At 41.3% G+C, this 20,132-nt stretch overlaps 1 protein-coding gene across 28 annotated transcripts in view; it reads right to left on the bottom strand.

Moving 5' to 3' along the window:
* LOC117954876 (receptor-type tyrosine-protein phosphatase F) overlaps positions 1-20,132 on the bottom strand; it is a 170,369-nt gene that overhangs the window by 10,952 nt on the left and 139,285 nt on the right. For 12 of the 28 annotated variants that reach the window (XM_034888920.1, XM_034888928.1, XM_034888936.1 and 9 more), the window contains 9 exons: positions 18,675-18,689; positions 16,494-16,606; positions 14,007-14,039; positions 12,518-12,615; positions 7,220-7,343; positions 6,823-6,998; positions 3,753-3,872; positions 2,872-3,026; positions 85-370 (listed from right to left, as the gene is read on the bottom strand). In XM_034888920.1, the coding sequence (XP_034744811.1) occupies positions 85-370; positions 2,872-3,026; positions 3,753-3,872; positions 6,823-6,998; positions 7,220-7,343; positions 12,518-12,615; positions 14,007-14,039; positions 16,494-16,606; positions 18,675-18,689 (1,120 nt within the window). The remainder of the gene's footprint in view (positions 1-84; positions 371-2,871; positions 3,027-3,752; positions 3,873-6,822; positions 6,999-7,219; positions 7,344-12,517; positions 12,616-14,006; positions 14,040-16,493; positions 16,607-18,674; positions 18,690-20,132) is intronic. The other 16 variants (XM_034888923.1, XM_034888941.1, XM_034888947.1 and 13 more) reach the window with 5 other exon arrangements.

Below are 20,132 nucleotides of genomic sequence, written 5' to 3'. Positions count from 1 at the left end.
AGGAGTCGTAAACTTATTGCACTAAAATACTAATCAAATAGAACTTAAAGTAATTATTGTCTGGGGTGTGTGTTTATCAGTCACCTTGAACTCCAACTCCATGGCAGTAACTGTCTCGCCGGGTGGGGGCTGGGTGAGTTTCTGGATGTGGGCAAACAGGTTGCGTGCTGGAACCTCAGTGTTGCCGCAGGTAGCGGCCTCCAAGAGTGCTTCATGGATAAAAATGTACTGGTCCTCAGTCTGGACCATGTAGTTCCTCTGGGCACGCATGCACGTCACATGGCCGTAGATATCTACAGACTTCTCGTGTTTCATGCGCTCCAGCATGGCATCAATCACGATGAAGCAGCCAGTCCTGCCAACGCCCGCACTGATTAAGAGAGGCAGAGAGAGAGGATGGGGTAAATAACTTTGTTTCTCCCTCTATATATGTTGTAATATAGGGTGTCAGTTTGCATGAAAATGTGAACTTAATTGCTCTATGATTGAAACAAACGACCTAAACAATAAATATCTCCTGTGAGAAGGATTTTACTGTTCTATGTAACGTCTCAAGTACAAGACTTTTCTTTACACTTCTTAATTTAAATTAAACTTAATTTCTCTAACCTTCAGCTTTTTTTGCTGTGTGTACTTTTAATTTATTTCATTTCAACTTTATTTTTACTGGCAAGTCCTTAAGAAGAAGAAGAAGATCTTATTTACAATGGCGGCCATTTAGGGAAAGGGAAGGTGGGCTAGATATTAGAAATACATACAGTCCAGAAATTCAATAAATACAATTTGAAATACCACGCAGAAAACAGTAAACACCTATGACGAGATAAGCATAGTTGAGTGAGAGAGAAGGAACCCATTAAAATATTCAACTGGAAATGCTACTATGTAGAAAAGCAACTACATATGTCCGTAAACAAGGATGATATGATAGTTCTCAAGGTTGAAATGGAAATTAGTTTATCCAGTTTTAGAATATTTTGCAGAACGTTCCAGTCACGAGCGGCAGAAGATTGAAAAGATACAAGACCAGAGGCAGAGTTGGTTTTGGGAAAGCTTAATTGAAGATGAAGTGAGGACCAGGTGTTGAATATGAAAGGCTTTGGCTGCAGCAGGTGACCTAAGTAAGGAGGCGATCGGCCAAGAAGGGTCTTGTATATGAAAGTGAACCAGTGACTCTTACGCTGAATGTGAAGGGAGGGCCAGTTGACAGATGAATATAGGGTGCAATGGTGTGTATTGAAGGGGACATTTGTGGCAAACCTGATAGCAGAGTGGTAAAGAGTGTCAAGTTTTGATAGTGTTTTTGATTATGACTATGGTATCACCATAGGCTAACATGGGTAGAATGTTCATTTGAATGAGAGTAAGTTTGGCAGAAGTAGTGAAAGTGGAGCGATTTCTGTAAAGGAAGCCAAGCTTGGTCTTGACCTTAGAGTGCAGTTTTGATATGTGGATGGAGAAAGCAAGTGAGGTTTCCCACCAGATGCCTAAGTATTTATATGCAGTGACTTGTTCTAGAATAGCCCACTTGCAGGTGGAAATGTTAAGGGCGGGAGAAAGCGTAGTACCATTATGGTAAAACTACATGACTTTAGTTTTGGAGTGAGTCTGGAGTGAGTTTGAGTTGGGAAAAAGACTGCTGTAGTTGGGAAAAGCTATCTTGCAGGGTAGCTTGAACAGTATCCGGGGATAGACCAGTGGCAAAAATAATTGTATCATCAGCATATAAGTGAATGAGGGAATTGCCAGCTGCCTGAGGGATGTTATTAATGTAAATTGAGAAAAGTGTGGGGACAAGTATGGAGCCTTGGAGGACACACCTGGAGACCGGGAGAGAAGGGGTAGAAAAGGTTTTCATATCTTACACGTTGCGAGAGATAATTGGAAAACCAAACCAGTGAGTGATCAGTGACACCAATGCTGCTAAGTCTGAGAATGAGTGTATTGTGGTCCAAAGCTTTGGCAAGATCAATGAATATAGTAGCGCAGTGTTGTTTGGTATCTAATGCGGATGTAATTTCATAGAGTACTTTTTTGGTAACTGTAACACAACCATACCCAGATCAAATGTAAGACTGTGACCCGGAGATGATACCAATCACATTAAGATGATGTTTTTCCAGAACCTTAAACACACAAAGCAAGATGGAAATTAGCCTGTAATTTGTTTAGGTCAGCCTGATGACCTCCCTTAAAAAGAGGAAGCCCCACCGCTTCTTTCCAAGCAGATGGAATTTCAGCTGTATGGAGGGAGAGATTATGAGGGCTGTTAGGAAAACCAAAATGACAGGGGCTGCAATTTTTATAAAAAAAAGCCTTATTGTGATGTACGCATATGTGTGTGTATCAAAATGCAATTTTGCGTTAACATCAGGTTACATGTGTGTACAAATGTTCATCTGAATGTGGTAAAAAGTCAGTACATTTTTCAGTTCTATTATGTTGTCTCTGCTTGACAGCTGAAAACTGGACATTTTGCCTTTTAGATTAGCTGATTTACACCCTCTAGCACAAGAGCTGGAGCATAATTTTATTGTTGCTGCAGAATCTGCAAAACTTTTGTGAATATACAGGCATCCTGAGGGGCTTTTCAACTGGCTGGAACGAAAGAAAACAAATAACTATCCAGGTCAAATTCATGGAGAAGAAAATAAGGTCTTGACCGCCAAAACAGGATTTCAGCATGTTGAATGCGGTGTCCTTTGTGGGGTATTGGCACTGATCTTTGATTAAAGAACACAACCCTGATTTAACCAAACCTTTTCACTTATGAAGAAAACAAGCCATGCAAAATAAATAAATGTGATGGTGACAATTAGCAGTTTATTTACTGTATGCACAAATACACAGCTTGTTTCAGTCTACACCTACCTGCAGTGGACCACCATGGGCCCTGCATCTGGAGGATTGCAGGCCTTTACCCGCCGTAGGAAGGCCAGGATGGGGGTAGGGTACTCTGGCACCCCATGGTCTGGCCAGGCCATGAATTGGAACTGTCTCATCTCTCTCTTCTCACTGGAGCCATTCTGCAGGAGAGTCAGAAGAATCAGTGAAGTAGAAAGATGTAAGTTTGTGCTTAGGTGGATACCCTGACATGGTTTTGATGATTTTTGAAGTTTCATTTTGTCAAGCTGAGAAAAACAAACATTTTAAGGTCAGGTTAAGGTCAAACTGATTTGATGAAAGGGAGCTGAAATTCTACAGTTGAAATTTGACACATTTGGCACTAGTCATTTTATCATAAATGTAGCTATTTTAAGCAAAGTTCTCCAGTTCACTCATAACTTTGATAGCAGCATATAATGTGTTCTACTTAATGGCTGTGATCATTTTAAAGTGTAGTTGTAGATAAAGGGTATATTTTTTTAATTAAAAAGGTTTCTTGGCCTTGTCATCATTCCTGATAGAAACCAGCTGGAGACTTTGCATTTAATTAGGAATTATAATAACGTCAGAATTTCTAACAGGAAGAAAAGAACTAAAGCACACATCAGTGACATCGTCATGGCACTGAAGTATATGAATCAAATTGAAATATTTTATTGACTTTTAGAGAACAAGAGACCAATCTTGGATGATAAAACCCAATTACAGCAGTGGTAATAGACTTTATCTGTCTTCAGAAAAACAAGAAATTACATTTAAAAATGTGACCCCAGAAATGATGAATTCCAATTACCAGCTGGAAACATGTCCTTTATGAGCATGTCTCTCTATTTGGTTAAGTGTAAATGAAAAAGGAAGTATTGTACCTTGTAGAGGGCAAAAGTACGAACGCTGTAAGTGGCCAACTCCACAGTGTCCAGCATGGTGACCTGGATCATTCCATAAGTCTCTGTTCCTCGCGATGGCCAGTACTGGTCACACTTCACCTGGCAGAGAGAGGGCACACTGTCAGGAGTGAACTGCTGCTAACATCCACCATGAGGCTTGTGAAAGGCTTGTAAGATCAAACTGTTTAACAAGGAGGGAACATTAGAGAGGTCAGATCAGGGGCTTTGTCCACTGTCTAATTAAAAACTGAAGACTAAAAAATGAGCACAAGAGATTTGAGCATGTGCATCCATGTGTGTCTGCATTTGAAGCAGGCTTCAAAAGGGTATTAAAAAGGCCATTTAGTCTTTTACCGGCCTGCGTTCATTTTCAGTTACCTAATTGTTGGGTGGTTCGCGACCCTTTGTCATGTATGCTTTTGGCGTATTTGTGTTGATTGGGCCCTGCATTGTGGAGGAAGATGTGTCTAAAAGCCTGTTCACGCCTGCTGTTAGGGGACAGCAGGTCTAGCCACCTGGTTCCATATGTGCACAGAACTAACTTCACTGCGAATGAGGCTAAAGCTCCTCCAAACACTGGCATTGAGTGGCTTTACTTCCTTGTGTATATTTATAAAAATGACAAACTGCCCTTTGCCACAATTGTCACTTCACTCCCTCTGTTTGGCAAGGATCAATTGGCATTAGACTGGAAAAAAAGGATTTTTAAAATGGTTGAACTCTCATTCACTCAAACATTTACATAAACCCTTCCTCATCAGATTGATAATAGTCATTACTGGCTGTCCCTGGAGTTTGACTCCGGTTTTAAAACAGCAATAATAAGGCGTCTGTTCTAAAAACGTAGGGCGAATATGTCCTAAACTAGTGTTAGAGAGAGAGTCAAAAATAGGGCAGGCAATTGGATACTCATGCTACATTTGCTACTCAGGCTAGAAGTAAAGATTCTGGAATCTCTCCAAGTCTGCTTAACTCTCTTTTTACATATATAAACTGAGCAGATGCAAACTGTCAGAATTGCATAGACTTGCTGCTATTGATTTGGATAACACAAGAGGAAGAGATGTGGCGCGGGTAAGCTAATCATATTGATACCGCACTACCAAGCTGACATTTGGAAGCACCTGGGCTGTCTCAGCGCGTTGGTAGAAATTGACAAACAAACTGTGCTAAAATACCCCACCCCCTTCCCTCACATTTCACCTCCCCTGGTGACAGCTCCCATTCAGAGGCATAGGTAGACCTTGCAGAAGAAACTCAATTGCGTGATGGGGAACCGCTTGCAGTACAAACATATGGATTTGCAGTCACCATTGTAATGAATATCTCTGTGCTGTCTGAGGTTAGGTGGCATATTCTCCCTCGCAAAAAGCGAGTGTGAGTAATACCTCTAGTCTCACTTCAAGTCCTGACCTTATAGGGTTTCACTAACTGGTAATGATTGTGCTAAAGGAAGCTGAAATTTGCCTGCTGCCGGATCTCATCAGATTTCTCAAGTTCCTGCTCTGTTTGGCATAAGACGTCTGGCTGTGTGGTGGGAGGTTAACTCACTCACCATATGTATATGTCTGCGTGCATATGTGAGAGAGAAACAGAGGATGTCTGTTTATGTAAAAGATATAACAGATGTAATAAATAACAGAAATCGCTAAAAATGTGGCATACCATGTCTCTAATAAGATTTAATTATTGGATTAGGACAATGCACATTAAACAATATTTCTGTAAATGCACCAGACTGGGGATCAAACTCTGCACTTGCTGTGAGGCAGTGTTAACCACTGAGCCACCGTGCTGTACAAACAGTGCTGTACAGTTTTTTTGTTATGTTTTGTCTACAGTATTAAATGTCTATTTATTAGCAACTTGCAAGCATTGTGTGAATGATGCAGTTTGTAGTTTGATAGGACTTTTCATAAAAATTTTCACATATTAGAACATTTTAATTTTCGGGACTAATGCAAAAACTATTTAATCAATTCAATTCACAGTTCAAAGTCAATAAAAATTTGTGACAGACATTAATATTACAAACATACTGTCATGTGTAATTTAACAAAAAATGTACCTTTCTGTAAAGCTGACGTTGTAATTGTAATATACACCAGTGCTCAAGGAATACTTACGTTAACATTTTTTTTTTTAAAGCTGTTGAACCTTTTATTTATATTGTTTATGGAAACCTCTTTCAATAGTATAAATGTCAGCAATGTTGATCAAAACCTTACATGCTAAGAGTGTAATTAAACATCCTCTTCTGATTTGGAAATTCCAGCTCAAGACCATCTAAAGATTTTAAGGTTCCCTGACATAAATGGGCAAGAAATGCTTTTACCCCCATTGGTGAAATGCGCTTTGGTTCTCTATGTCTCCCACCGTAGTGTTGTCAGGCCAATAGATTCTAAAATGTGTGAAGAAGGTGGGGACAGGCTGAGAGGCAGTTATATTTCTCTTTAAGATCCTTATGTGTGGTGATTTTGTCTCTGTCCATGTACTGTATTTGCAGCTGCGAGTCTGAGATCAAAGCAGGAGAACATGTTTATCACACAGAGCTCTAAAAATTGCCTCTTAGTTTTCATTTCTTCCTAGCAGTAGGCTTCAAATACGTTGTTAGCAACTAGCCCTAAATAATTTTTTTTCAAGCCAAGTAACTTGCACTTCCCCATAGCTGAAGAAGGAAATCTGTTTTATGTCTTTGGTACAAAGAAAGAGACTTGCTGAAGGATTTCAATGAGTATGGACATGGACGAGTATGGAGAACACAACACTTTTCAAGGCCTCAAATATAGATTTTTAAATTTTTTATTTTTTTCTGGGCTTTTTATTGTTATAAGCTTTTAAGCTTTATAATTTAGTCATATTTAAAAATGATTATTCAGAATTAAATAATGTATAGTGATTGTATGTATGTATTGACAATGTATGTAATAAATTTATATCTTTACATATGCACATGTCAACACATCATTACATCATAAAAAATTAACCAATATGGAATGAAGTCAGTGACTGTTAACCTTTTATAGTAAATGGCACTTTCTCTCCTTACCCGTGACTTCTCCTCCAGTCTGGTCATCATGATGATGGTGTTGGATCTTTGCTCCCACACCATCCTCCAGAAATCGCTTAGTGTCTCTGGCAGTGGGCCCTGTGTAGCAATGTAGGCATTCTGCTTTCTGTAGCCGTCAATGTAGTTGGCATTGATGTAGTCACTGCCTGGAACGGCTGTTACAAAGACAATAATTAAGGATTTAACTGATATATTACACAGTGTAGTTTAATTGATCTAATAAGGTTGCACGAAAAAAAGGGTCAGATTAGGGGATTTCTAAAACAGCAGCTGCAGGCATACAAAATGTCCGTGGTACATTTGAAGGAGGTCTCAGTGCTATGGCAGCCTCTGTCAATGGCTACCAAAGGGGTTGAGTGGTTACATGAGCTCTTACCATCAACAGAGGTGAGCACCACCCTGGAGTGGTCATAGGCAATGACGTTTGCATAGCGATTCTTTGGCTTGTTGACTTCCATGTTGGAGTTCTCCCAGGTAAACTGCTGGCCTGGATCAATAGACTGTGAGAGAGGGTAGGAAAAAAAAGAGACAGAAACATAGTGAGAAAAAGAGTGGACAGAGAGACACCGACATAAAGAATGGAAAAAAAGAACATAGAAGCACAAAAGGAAGCTTTTGAGTGTTACATAGATAAAATGAAGCAAGACGGGAGTGTAAGGACATTGGGAACAATTACCCTACTGTCTGCTGTCACCCATTCAACCGCAGTATATTATGGCCAACAAAGCCTTTTAATGGAACATATACCAACATCATGCCTCTTAAAAAGCAACAGTGGAGTGCTACAGGTAAGTGGTTTTATACTGTGTGGGAGATTGTGTGCTTTGATTAATAATAAAGCAGTAATGTAAGTGCAACTGTTTTGAGGATTTAAATAAACCAAAAAGGCTATTGTTCATAGACTGAGCCAAGAGAGCAAACATATTTCTCCAAATGTAAATCCAACATGAGGAAAATGTTTAATTTAAAAAAAAAAAAGTATATTTCAGCCATTATTTTGATAGGACAGCAGAAAACATGAAATGGGAGAGAGAGGGGGGAAGGACATGCAGCAAAGGGCCACAGGTTGGAGTTGAACCAGGCCTGCTGCGTTGAGGAGCAACCCTCTATATATGGACGCCCGCTTTACCAACTGAGCTATCTGGGTGCCTGTTCAATTTAGCGGGAAAATGTGTAAAGTTTTGCTGAAGCTTGCAGCCAACCATAAACACATATTCTCTCCCTTTAGAAGCCCCATTGAATGACTAATTCTGAGAAGTCACATGCATGGCTTCTTGCGGTAAACATAATTCTTCTCATCCGCTGTTTTTTATTTTCTCATCTTATATTTCTGTTGCCCAGTCTTGTCTTTTTTTTCTATTTTTTTGTCTTGTCTTAAATCATTTGTCTCTCAGGCTAAGATAACAGTAGACTGCATACGTATTGATCTCAGGAGATATGTGACTGCCTCCCATCCCATGGCTCGATAATGTCACAGTCTCACTTGTTATTCTGAATCGATCCACCTCTGCTCACACCGGAACCATGTCCACTAATTCCCCAGACCTTTCGCCTTGCAAATCCAGCAGGAGTCAGAATGACACCTTTGAAATACCTTTACTTACTTAACATGGCTGTAACACTTATTTAATTATTAGTGGTTATCTTGTGTCAAAATGTGACAGCTCAAACATAATAATTATTATTATTGGATAATGGACAAAAATAATGCCACAAGCTGTGGCCTGGAGAGAGTGAAGATTAGGATCCTGGGGCCTAACTGGGGCCTATCCTAACTGCTTAGTTTCAAAGATAAGTAAAGTACTATCTTCCTATTACAGAAGCAATTCCCAAACGCATGTCTGTGTCCTATCTCCGACCCAATATCTTCTCTTAATTTAAGAAATTCTAACTATAATTGTAAATTTGATTCTTCAACTGGCACTCGTCCTGTCACGCCTGTATCTTTGATTAGAATGTAACTGTCGGCTACTCGAGATGGACAAGCTGTAATACCTCTGGCTCTCTAGATAGCTATCATTGACAAAACAAGAGGGATGTTTTCTTCTTCATTATCAGCCAATTCAAAATGAATTGTCTTAATCCGGGAAATGTTGTGCCGTCATCAGTTTGAGTAGCCTTTTAATCGTTTTCTTTCTGTATTCATGTTGTTTCTCCATCATCATTTTCATTGCCATACAGACCTAACAACGGTGCTGCTGCCATTTTTGATAGGTATTTTGAATTTAAGACAGGGTCTATGCTATCCTAAGTTAAGTTTGGAAATTCCTAAGTCAGGATGGTTTTGTAATAGCTACATCTCTATCCTCAGATAAGATAGGATTTTATCCTAAATGCAGTTAGGAAATGTTTCTGTAATACCAAAAGTCCTAAATGTGATCCTAAACTGAGATAAGATAGGATTCCAGACTTAGGAAGTTTTTGTAATGGGGCCACTGGGTCATAAAGTTATGAGCAAAATAGCATTTTTAAAAGGTGTCTGTGGTCCTAAGCTGCACATGAGCCCGATGTGGTTTGCCATACTATTATATACACCCAAGATGTTCCACTTCCGGGATTGCATTTTGGTGTATGTAGTTTGTGGTGAAGCTGCACTACATTGAGGTGTTTGTAATATTTTGCCCACACCCTTATCAGTGAGTGTTAGTCTATATCCATTGCTCTGGTGGTACCGGAAATACCGCCAGATGTCACTCTTCTCAGCCAGTTGTCAATCCTTTCGGCCAGTTGACCTGTTACTTTCCGCTTTTCATTGTGTTGTGATTTTAAACTTAGGTCAGTTTATAAGAACTATGCTCACAACTGGTCCTCATATCCGCGGGGTAAATCCAGACAGCTAGCAGCTAGACTATCTGTCCAATCTTAGTTTTTTATCGCGGCCGCCACGGGCGAAGAACACAGAAGAAGTTATTGAATGCACTAAACTTCAGTTGGTAGAGTAACAGCGTGTGAGAAGGAGCTGCTGGACCTGGGCCAGAGATGTGACCCATGGCCAGAATATCATAGTTCATAAAAATGCAGCGCAGTGACGATACAGACATTTCATACACACAACGTGTGTATCCACCATTCGACCCGTGCTGAAACCGTTCATAATGAGTCAGCCGTCTCTCTGTGAGTAGCGTCCATCACACTCCCTCTTGCAGTTATAAATAGCCTATGTGACGATAAAATTTGTTTTTGTTAAAATCAACAAATAATTGTGAGAATAATCGTGATCAAAATTTTGATAAAACTAATCGTGATTATCATTTTGGCCATAATCGTACAGCCCTAGGCTTACTATAACAATCAAGCTTATGTCAGTTAACTTGTAAATCCCAGGTACAGCAAATTGGCTTTCAATTGCTCTTACAGTATATGATAATGGGAACTTTCTAGCTCTCACTATGTTGTCCTATAGATGGCAGATGCATATGTTAAAATATGGCAAGTTAAATACAAGCTATTTAGACTCAAATTTTATTTCCAGAGAAAGCCATGTACATTCTACTTGTTTCTTAACAAGAAAAAACATGAAGTGTTCATATGGAAAAAATCTTCCACTACAACTCCAAATCAGCATTAAGAGTCATGTGGGTATAGGCCTATTGCTGCCAATTTCTCTGTCCGGGCCCGCCAGAACAAAGAGAAAGATTTTGTTTGCAGTCAAAACATGTCACATCCATTTGAGAGCTCAGTGAACACAGCAGGCACACTAGACTGATGACAACTAGCAAACAAGTTAGGTAGAGACGGTAGAAAAAGGTAAGAAGCAATGCCCAATCTCACTGACATACTGGAAATGCTTTCAAATGAACATAATGATGCTAGGACGTCTGCTGCGTGATATTGCTTCCTACAAAAAAAAAAGACTGTTAGGGGGAGCTGCAGGATGCCTGATTGTCAAATTCTGCTCATTACCTTGAGTACTCATTCCTCAGTGTGATGTGGACGGGAGTTATTTCTAAAGAAAATGTCAGACCGCCTTAAAAAATCAGGGAGAGGAAGTGGTGAGGTCTCTGGAAACTCTGGGCCTTGGGGTAAGGCGCAATGGGAGCAGCCGGCGAACTTGTCTGTGACGAAGCACCGTGAGCTCTGCCACACAGTCTTTGCTGGCACAGAGATGGTCGGCCATCTGCCGGGCCATGGAGGGGGTCTTCCCTGGCCTTGAATGACTGGTGCGGAGAGGGAACAGGGCCCGGGCTAGTTGCCTGCAGTCATACAAGCCATTTCCCTGGCTTGATTTGTTTATACCAACTCAACCGGCTGGAGGGGTTATGTGCTGGAGAAGCACTGAGCAAAACAAGAAAGCACTTAATTGAGTGCAGATTTTTACCAATACCTAATTATCTCCCCAGTTAGATGTTAACGTTAAGAGTGAATCACATGAATATGTTGTATATATTTATATCATATTATATATTAGTAGTGTTGCATTGTCCTTCTTCCATAGCGCTGCGGAGGAGGGTCTGGCTAGTCCAAACACCATTCCGGGATGGGAGAAAAAAGTTGAAGGTAACGGACAACTGGCCAAAAAAGAGTGGCATCCAGCGGAATTTCCGGCGGCATAGGAGCAATCCCAGAAGTGGAACGTTGTGGATATAGACTAACCCTTACTGATAAGGGTACACTGATACAAAATATTAGAAACACCTCAATACAGTGCAGCTGCACCACAAACTACATCCACAAAAAAGACCATGGAGTTGAATCAAAACCACTCTAAAACCTTCCACTATAACCTTGTTTATGCAGGATTAAAACGTATGAAATCTGAACAAATTCATGGATCCAATTTACTCATGCAAGACAAAATACACAAACATTGGATATTAATGTAGCACCCAATATGGTTCTTAATGATTTTTTCATGCGGGCAATGCCACTGGACAGATGGTTGCATGGTCATTTTATCAAAAAGATGTTACTTAAACGGTAAACACCAGACAGCGCAGATAACAAGACAGTTTTGGCTAGTGGTGATGCTCCGGGAAAGGCCATGAGGTCGCCAAAATAAATTTGCTGTTTTTCTTGGGAGTGAGAAATTGTACAGCAAATGTCATGCTGTAAACATCAACATCTGCTGGTCTCAGACAAACACAATCACATAAACTTGCAGGTGAAGGTAAAAAAAAGCCAAGATCTAAAATCATTCCTAAAGCCTTGTTGGATCCATCAATGTGAGGAACAGAGCTGATGAGGCAACACAAATCGAACATTAAGAACAAATAAATAAAAGATAGCTCTTGTTCTTCGGTTTTCTAAGATTTCTCTCCTCTTCATCTGGCCTTGCTTTGTCCCCAAACAAACTATGTGCCACTTTAAATGTAAATTCATTCCCTTTTTTGGAGGAAGAACACTTACAAGAGATAATCCCTCACAGAGTTGCATTGGGGAGACCGCCTGAAAAATAACATTCTTTGGGGAACACACACAGATTGCTTAAACAACTAGCCACCTGCTAGTTTTGTGAAAAAGCATCTCGCTGCATTCAAAGTTAACTGTTAGTTTCCTGGTGGGATTGGTAATAGAGTTGTAAAAATGACTGAAGAATGTATGTGAATGAGGTCTTCCATAATCTATTAGAATACATGCTTATGAGATCAGAGAGGCATAAACACAAAACTTCTTCCCAGACACGATAATAAAGAAACTCATTCATATGCCTGAAAAATAAGGAAACTGATCTTACCTCATACTCCTGGGAAAATCGGAGGCCGTCGTTTGCCTTCAGTCGCTCTATGTGGTCAGCCAGGTCAATGACAGGAATGGGTGGGTGCTCCCTCATTCCTGGGAGAGAAAGAGGATGAAGAGGAAGGGGGGAGAAGACAAAGAAAAGAGTGAGATATGGCTGTTCCTAAATCAGACATGCAAATCAACTTAGACAAACACTGGTTGGACCACAGGGTGAGTGAGGCTGCCAGTGGGACCATGAGGTGGCTGTGTAACAGTGACGAGAGTGCACTTTTTTCAACAATGCATGAAGAGAGGGGGAGAAGGGAGAGGAGAGAGCGCACAAGTTGAAACAGGCTGGTGACATTTGGTGACATTTGGTGATATCGTCATGCTAAGTGAGGAGGACAGGGGTGGGGCTGGCACGACGATGCACATGAGTGACTGGGTAAGCATGCTCCTGGAGGGAAGCAGGAGGCAGACATCGCTCTGACTCCACAACGCTCAATTGGTGGCAGAGGTGGGATCATAGCAAGAACCCAGAAGTCTCTATGAATCTGTCACACTGTCACTTTCCAGAGAGGAAAAAAAACTGACTGGTCACCAGCCAAAACTCATTTCTTTGAATTCGTTTTCTCTACAATAGACTATCTTTCGGCCCAGCCTGTAGCGTTTGGGCTGGATTAATTTCAAACAACCCCCCTGCCCCTTTCTAGATTTCTCATCGCAGAGTTATTGGATGATTTATTGCTAATCTACCGACACAAATTCCCCCTGTGCCTCTGAACTTGGCAAGGCTCTGTGCTTAAAAGGATTGCTGGGATCTTGCCTCATGTGTTAAAAGTTAACTGTATGCAACGCATGAAGAGACTCTAAAGTTATCCATGAAGCACCATTAACCTTACATATAGCCTTTAGGTCACACAAAGATCAGAAAGACACTTTAAAAAATATACAGTACATCAGTTAACATTAGTGCCTTTGGTTGAGCACATCTGTAAAGTCATGGGTCATGCTTTCAGATGAGTGACTGCTGCAAGCTCATTACTGCTGTAATGCTAATGGCTGGTAACTATGGCCACAGCACAAGATGAGACCTGACCTATTATACTAATTTAATACTATTGCACTGAGGGACCTATGAGCACATTAACGCCCCTGTATATGTGTTTGTGCATGTTCACCCAGGTCTTTTACAGCCATGTTGTTGGGTAAATGGAGAGTGAAGCCATAGATAACAAGGCTAATGTATGGCAAGACTAACTGTCCGCACTGCTCAACTATCCATGAAACGCTTTAGTCCTCTGCATCCGCACCAAAAAAATGTTGTGGGAGGTTCACAGCCAAAGACAGGACTTTGCGGCATCCTTGGAGCGCCAGAGGCTACAAGCTTGTGGGCTTGTGATGTCTGTCAGGATTTTAACAGGAGAATGGGATCAGGAGCAAGTAAGAGAGGGGGAGAAACTGCATGTGTGGGAAATACACAGTAGGTGAGATAGCAGACTAACTTGGAGTGTTGGGGCAGCGATGAGAGCTGGGACCTGTGGAGAGAGGAAAGTTAAGGAGGGAGGAAGAAGAACACTCAATCAATGGGGATGGCTCAGGATCAGACAGTATCTGCAAATAACCTTTTAGTAGTGTAGTTTAGGTGGTTAAACAGAATTACATACAAAGCCTGACTTTAAAACATTCCCCTGTGACTGCTCAGTGTAAACTGCACTACTACTAACACTACATGTTCAGTGTTAAAGAAAATTCCCACTTTATTGTATTTTAAATGTTTTGGCCATTATCTTTATGGAAATCGGTGATCACATTACAATCACCAAAGTAAGCACTGAGATTTGGAAACATGAATGGTGGTCATATAATTAGTTGTAAACAAGGTTTGCCAGATAATCTAAACCACTTTAATTGAAGGTAAAATGAAAGTGATTGCACCCAAAATGTTGGTAATATTCCCCCATTGCAGATTAAAATACTCCTCTGTGACTACCTACTGTAAATTGCACTACATGCTTCATCTGAAGTGTCAAACACAAGTGATGTCAGTTAGGTATTTGCAAATACTATCTGAACCAGGTCTGCCAAGGATAAACCAGGTCAGTTACTCATTGAACCAAACGCCTGCTGCTGAAGTGCCAAAAGACGCAGCCAAGGTCTCTTTAACAAACCATCATGCTGGAGACAGGGGCTGCAATCGGTTAGACCACTTGACAACAATCAGAATCAGAACAGGAATGTTCACCTTCTGTGGGTGAATCTAAGAGAGAAAAAGCTAAAAGGACAGAGGGATGGACTGTTCAATATTCACTCAGCTCAACCTTGGAATCTTGCACATATTCACGACCCTTGGTGATTTTTGATAATAACCATTCTAGATGAAAACAGCAAGGTGGAAAGGGAGAGAAAGAAGTAGAGAAATGTTGTCTTACAGAGAAAGAGGGGGAGAGAGATAACCCTACGGGGGAAATGGAAGACAGAAGAGGGAAGAAGTGGAGTGGGAGGACGGGAGAACAGGGTTCTTTTAGAGCGGCAGCACTGCTTAATTCCTCTGCAGGGGTTCAAAGCGGTTGTGTGTGTGTATGGCAAATGGGATCTTTAATAACCCGTGAGAAGGGAGAGAGACACACACACACACAGACACACACACACACACACAGAAACAAGCACAAACGTGTGTGCACTGGGGTTGACATTTTCTTTCAGCTCCATTGTTCCCTCTGCCTGGCTCACCTTGACATCAGAGGCAGCAGGACTCATTACCAGAGAGGGTGAATGAAAGGAGCTCACGAAGGGAGGAGGAGCGCGGACCGGGGGAGGAAGAAGGAGATCAGGAGGAAAAAGGCTGATGCTGAAGCGAGCACCCTGACACAACCCCCCCTACCCCCAACCCCACCTCAATTCACCACTGTGCGTGGATGGAATGTAAATTCACTTGCCCATACTCCATTGATACCGTCCAGAGCTGGGTATGATGGTGAGCATGATTTATTTATTTTTTCTTATTGACCAATTGTTCATTTTCGAGAACTGGTCCGATTTACAGCCTCAGAATAAATAACACAATAAGGAGAACACATGAATTTTGTACAGCAACACCTGCTACAAAGCACTAATAAACAAGAGATCCATCAAAAGAACAGGCAGGTGTTCATTGCAGAAGTAGATTGCTTTTGGAAAGGCTAAAAACCCAGACAAATCATTCCAAAATGTAATATCTACCATTTGACAAAGAAGATATTAAGAAACCCAATTAAAGGTATGAGAGAAAATAGGGTCATCTGATACATTTCAGGGAGCATTTTCAATTTGAAATGAATCCCTTAAATCCTTAGCAGGGTTCAAAACTAAGGGTTGCTCAGTGGCCCAGAGCAAGTAAAATCCCATGTCGGGCAAGCAGACAAAACAATCCAAATTGTGTTCAGGCAAGTGGGTTGTCTTCATTTACAGAACAAAAGCTGAAGTGCCATGATAAAAGCAAACAGCATCTGGCTTGCACGGCAGCTAAGAGTGCAGCCGACAACCCTCAGGCAAGTAAATAGTTTTCTTGAAGTTAAGGTTGAACCCTGCTCAGTCACAAGGGCACTATTTACACACATTGAATGAATGTGCACATCTGAATAACTTAGTATTAACGTAGTGTTCATTCACACGATACATTACAAACTTGCCCAATTCAACCAACCATCCTCAGTTTTCCACTAAGCAGGTTAATGAGAGCAAGTGGGGGTTGATTAATTGTTCATATCATTTCAGAGTTATCATGAATTCAATTTTTTTTTCTTGTTGTGATTGCGATGGATATGGTGCTGTATTTTTGTTGCACAGCATTTAAATTCTCACACATCCAACTATGTTATCATGCAACCATCGACAACAAGGGAATCCTTCCATATCTACCACCTACTCCATAAATTCATTTTAAGGCAGTTGCTAAGGGTAAGGAGAGAATTTGTAGGTACATGGATGATTGTTAGACTGTTTTTTATTACCTGGGGTCTGGTAGTTGAGTCTTCTCATCTCAACAGGGTCAGAGGAGTTGGCCAGCAGAGAGTCTTTCACTCCACCGGAGTGCTCATCTTTGGGTAGGGGTGACGCCCGTTTCCTGAGATGGCAAAAACAGAAAATAAGGTGTTAACCACATTGTAATAACGTGCTTAATACAATAGCTCTAACTTAGCTATCAATTCCTCCGAATAACTGCAAGTGAAAATGACACGATGATTAAGATTGACATCAATGTTACCTCCTTTGTTTAGGAAATGCACACTTTTTCATTGTGTTGCACGCTTGATGAGGTTAATGGCATAGTTAATGGTTCTCGAAACTAAGGACCAGCACTTCAAGAGACACTAGGTACCAGGGCATTACCCCCATTAGTTTCCCAACTGAAGTTTAATGTGTTTGAAGAAACGCCATCATTTCACTGAAGTGGGCTAGGTTGGGTTTGTTCGCTGCTGGATAGGTGACAGCTGCTGTGTGGGTATGTGTACATGAGAGTGTGTGTTTGAGTTAAGCAAAGATTTGAATGTGTGATTTTTGCTGCTGTGTGTGTGTGCTAACAACACATTGTGTTTACTGGCTTTCCAGATTGAGAGGAAAACAGGCGGATGCTGTAATTAGCTCATCAGCTGGGTGGCACAACACTGGGTAATTAGACCAGTTCTGCAGCACCTGCGCTGCCAAGCACGGCCTAGCTGAGTGTGGCATAGCACAGAATAGAACAGCACAGCTCGGACTGGCTCAGCTCAGTCGACCGTAGCTTTGTCCATCAGGTAGAGAGGGGAACAGAAAACACTGCCTGCCTGTCATCTAATGTTCAGACAGCCGACATCTGTTGACATACACACACAACAGGCACACAGATGTATGCTTTCCCACATTTCTCACTTTCACAACTACACACATTCACAGATACAGCTGCAGACTCACAAGCCTTCTGACTGCAAATGGAAACGGGCGGAAGGAAGCATCAGGACACCCTGTGGAAATTTCACATCTCATTGCACTCCATTTGCAAGAGGCGAGCGTGGGTTTTAGGCAGGAGCATGGCCTTCTGTTGAAGCCAGGCGTGGTGAGAATACATAAAGCTTGTAGTGCACACACAGCCTTAACCCAGTCCACCTTAGCCGCTGGGGCTTGGGCCTTACAGCCACCTGTTATCTTATGCAGCAGGGGCTTAAGCTAATGCTAGCAGCGTGACGGCTAATCTATGACATGAATCTTTTCCTCTCCAGCCAAGAGCTAAGCCAGACCGTATCCGGTTTTCCCAGAGATCACTGCTGGAGCTGGGCTGGGGGAGGGGGTAGAAAAGTTGGGCATCTGCAATCAGTTCTCCACACCCCTCATCTCTACCCCTGTTCTAATCAGATGCGGATCTACATCACACTTTAGTGCTGGGCTAAAGTAAACATGGCAGCAATCTCAATGGGTTATTTATCTCAGGCTAAAAGTGAGGTTTAAGACGTGTGAAAATGCAAGCACACACACACACACACACACACACACACACACACACACACACACACAGTGTGAGTGTATGAGTATGTATGCAGTACAGGGTGCACTTAATGAGAGTATAACAGGGCCCTTTGTTGAGACTCCAGCCACGATGAAGCAGGGAGTAGGGTAAAAAAAAAAAAAGGCTAAAAGTGGACGAATGGGTCTCAGTGGAAAATGTCAGCTTAAAAGATGGGAACATTTCCTTTTCAGCAGTTTCCCTGTCTGGCATTTACTTCACAATGGTCCATTCAGCAGCAGGTGATGCCTTGGCATATTCAGATGGGGCCAATCCTAAAGGGGTGCGTTGACACTGGCTGGATAATGAAACACAGCACGGAGACAAACCATGGCAGACAGGACGATCTGAGGAGGAACACTGGCACTAGATGTGGAACATGCACAAGTACACGTACATGACCTGGGGGTTCCTTTGACCCCACTTATCAAGGGCTGCAGAGTCAGCTACTTATCATGCATTGTAAAACAGAACAAATCAGATTAAAGATGTTTCCTGAGTGGACTTTTTTGTATAATACCAGAGCTGAGAGTAAGCTGACCCTGCAACCCTAAAGAGCTGATGAATACCACCGATTTCACAACACAAATGAAAGGGATGTGGGTTGTGGGAGATGAAGTCAAGATTCATGTAACTGTGACAAGACAATACCCACCTTTCCTGTTTGCTGCTTTCACAGAGGGCAAAAAGAGAGGGGGCAGGGATTAATATGTAATTGTTATCCATATGGACCTATAGCTTCTTTACTCAAAGTTTGCTCAATCTCTGTACTATTTTCAGAGAGCTAAATCAAGTTCTTCCAAAAACCTAAAGCACATCTGGAAAGAACAGCGTTGAAAGTTATCTTAACACTCGCTGAAGACTTGGAAAACAACCTCATCATTGTTCACTGCTTGTATTGGTCTTGGCGAATATGCAGGTAGCAATAACAACCCAAGCGAGTGTGATTATTCCTTTGCACATTTACTGCCAGTCCGCAGTGAAAAAGGCATACAGCCACCTCCACACAGTCCCTCCTGTCGATCTGTGTCTACATGGAGAAAGAGCTTCCAGACAGAGGATGTGCTACTCAGCAGTGAGCTGTCTCAAGGCCTATTATTAACCAGTCCCTTTGTAAGTCTTGCAGAGACAGCAGCCATACAGAATTCTGCAAGGCTGTGGATGGCATTTTGGAGAAAAAGTATGATGTGAAATGGAGAATTTGTAATGGAGCCATACGGAGAACATGGATGATATTTTTATTGTGTCCACACCACATTATCGTTATTATTGTACACGGCTGCAACAATTAGTTAATTAACAAATAGTTTGAGGTTCTTAAATGTGAGTATGCTGTTTTTCTTTACATTAAAATTAATTTGTATTGCGTTTTGACAAAGCAAGACATTTGATTAAATCCCCTTGTGATCTAGGATATTTGAAGGCCATCAACTGTTTTCTAATGTTTTATGGGGCAAAAGATTATTTTGGAAAATAATTGAAAGATTATTCAAAAACAAAAATAATTGTAGGTTGCAGCCCAAATATGTTTGTTATGACTATTCTGTCAATTATTTGTTTGATTAACTGATTAATCATTTTGTGTATAGAGTAATGAAATAATATAAAATGCCCATCACTTTTTCCAACAGCCCAATGCCAAACAAATCCCAAAGCCATTCAATTTTCAATGATACAAAAAATAGAAAAGCAGCAAAACCCCACGGTTTAGTAATAGTAGAAGCCAGCAAATGTTGTGCTGTACAGTATGTATTTAATTGAGTAAACGTTTCAGCCATGGTTCTATCATTATCCATTCATCTGTACCACACCAGCACCTGGTTGGCCTGCGTGTATCCACCAGTGTGCTGCACAGTGGCAGCTGAAGTACTTTTATAAGATATTGCCTGAGCTTTTAGTTAAGCCCTCTGTTGCAGCCTTCGGTTTCTTATTTTAAAATGGCCAATGGTGTTGGACAAAACACATTTCTCACTCCTAACTAAGGGTTTTTGACAGCCAAACTGTGCCTTTCATTAAGCAGGCAATGTCAGCTGCCAGTTCAACTGACACTTCACACAACAACCAACTGGGCCAAAATCTGTTGCGGAAAAATTGAGGATTTTCTGAAAGGCAA

Source organism: Etheostoma cragini, chromosome 12, assembly GCF_013103735.1.
Source record: "Etheostoma cragini isolate CJK2018 chromosome 12, CSU_Ecrag_1.0, whole genome shotgun sequence".
Classification (NCBI taxonomy): Eukaryota; Metazoa; Chordata; class Actinopteri; order Perciformes; family Percidae; genus Etheostoma; species Etheostoma cragini.
This window is presented reverse-complemented; position numbering and strand designations above follow the sequence as displayed.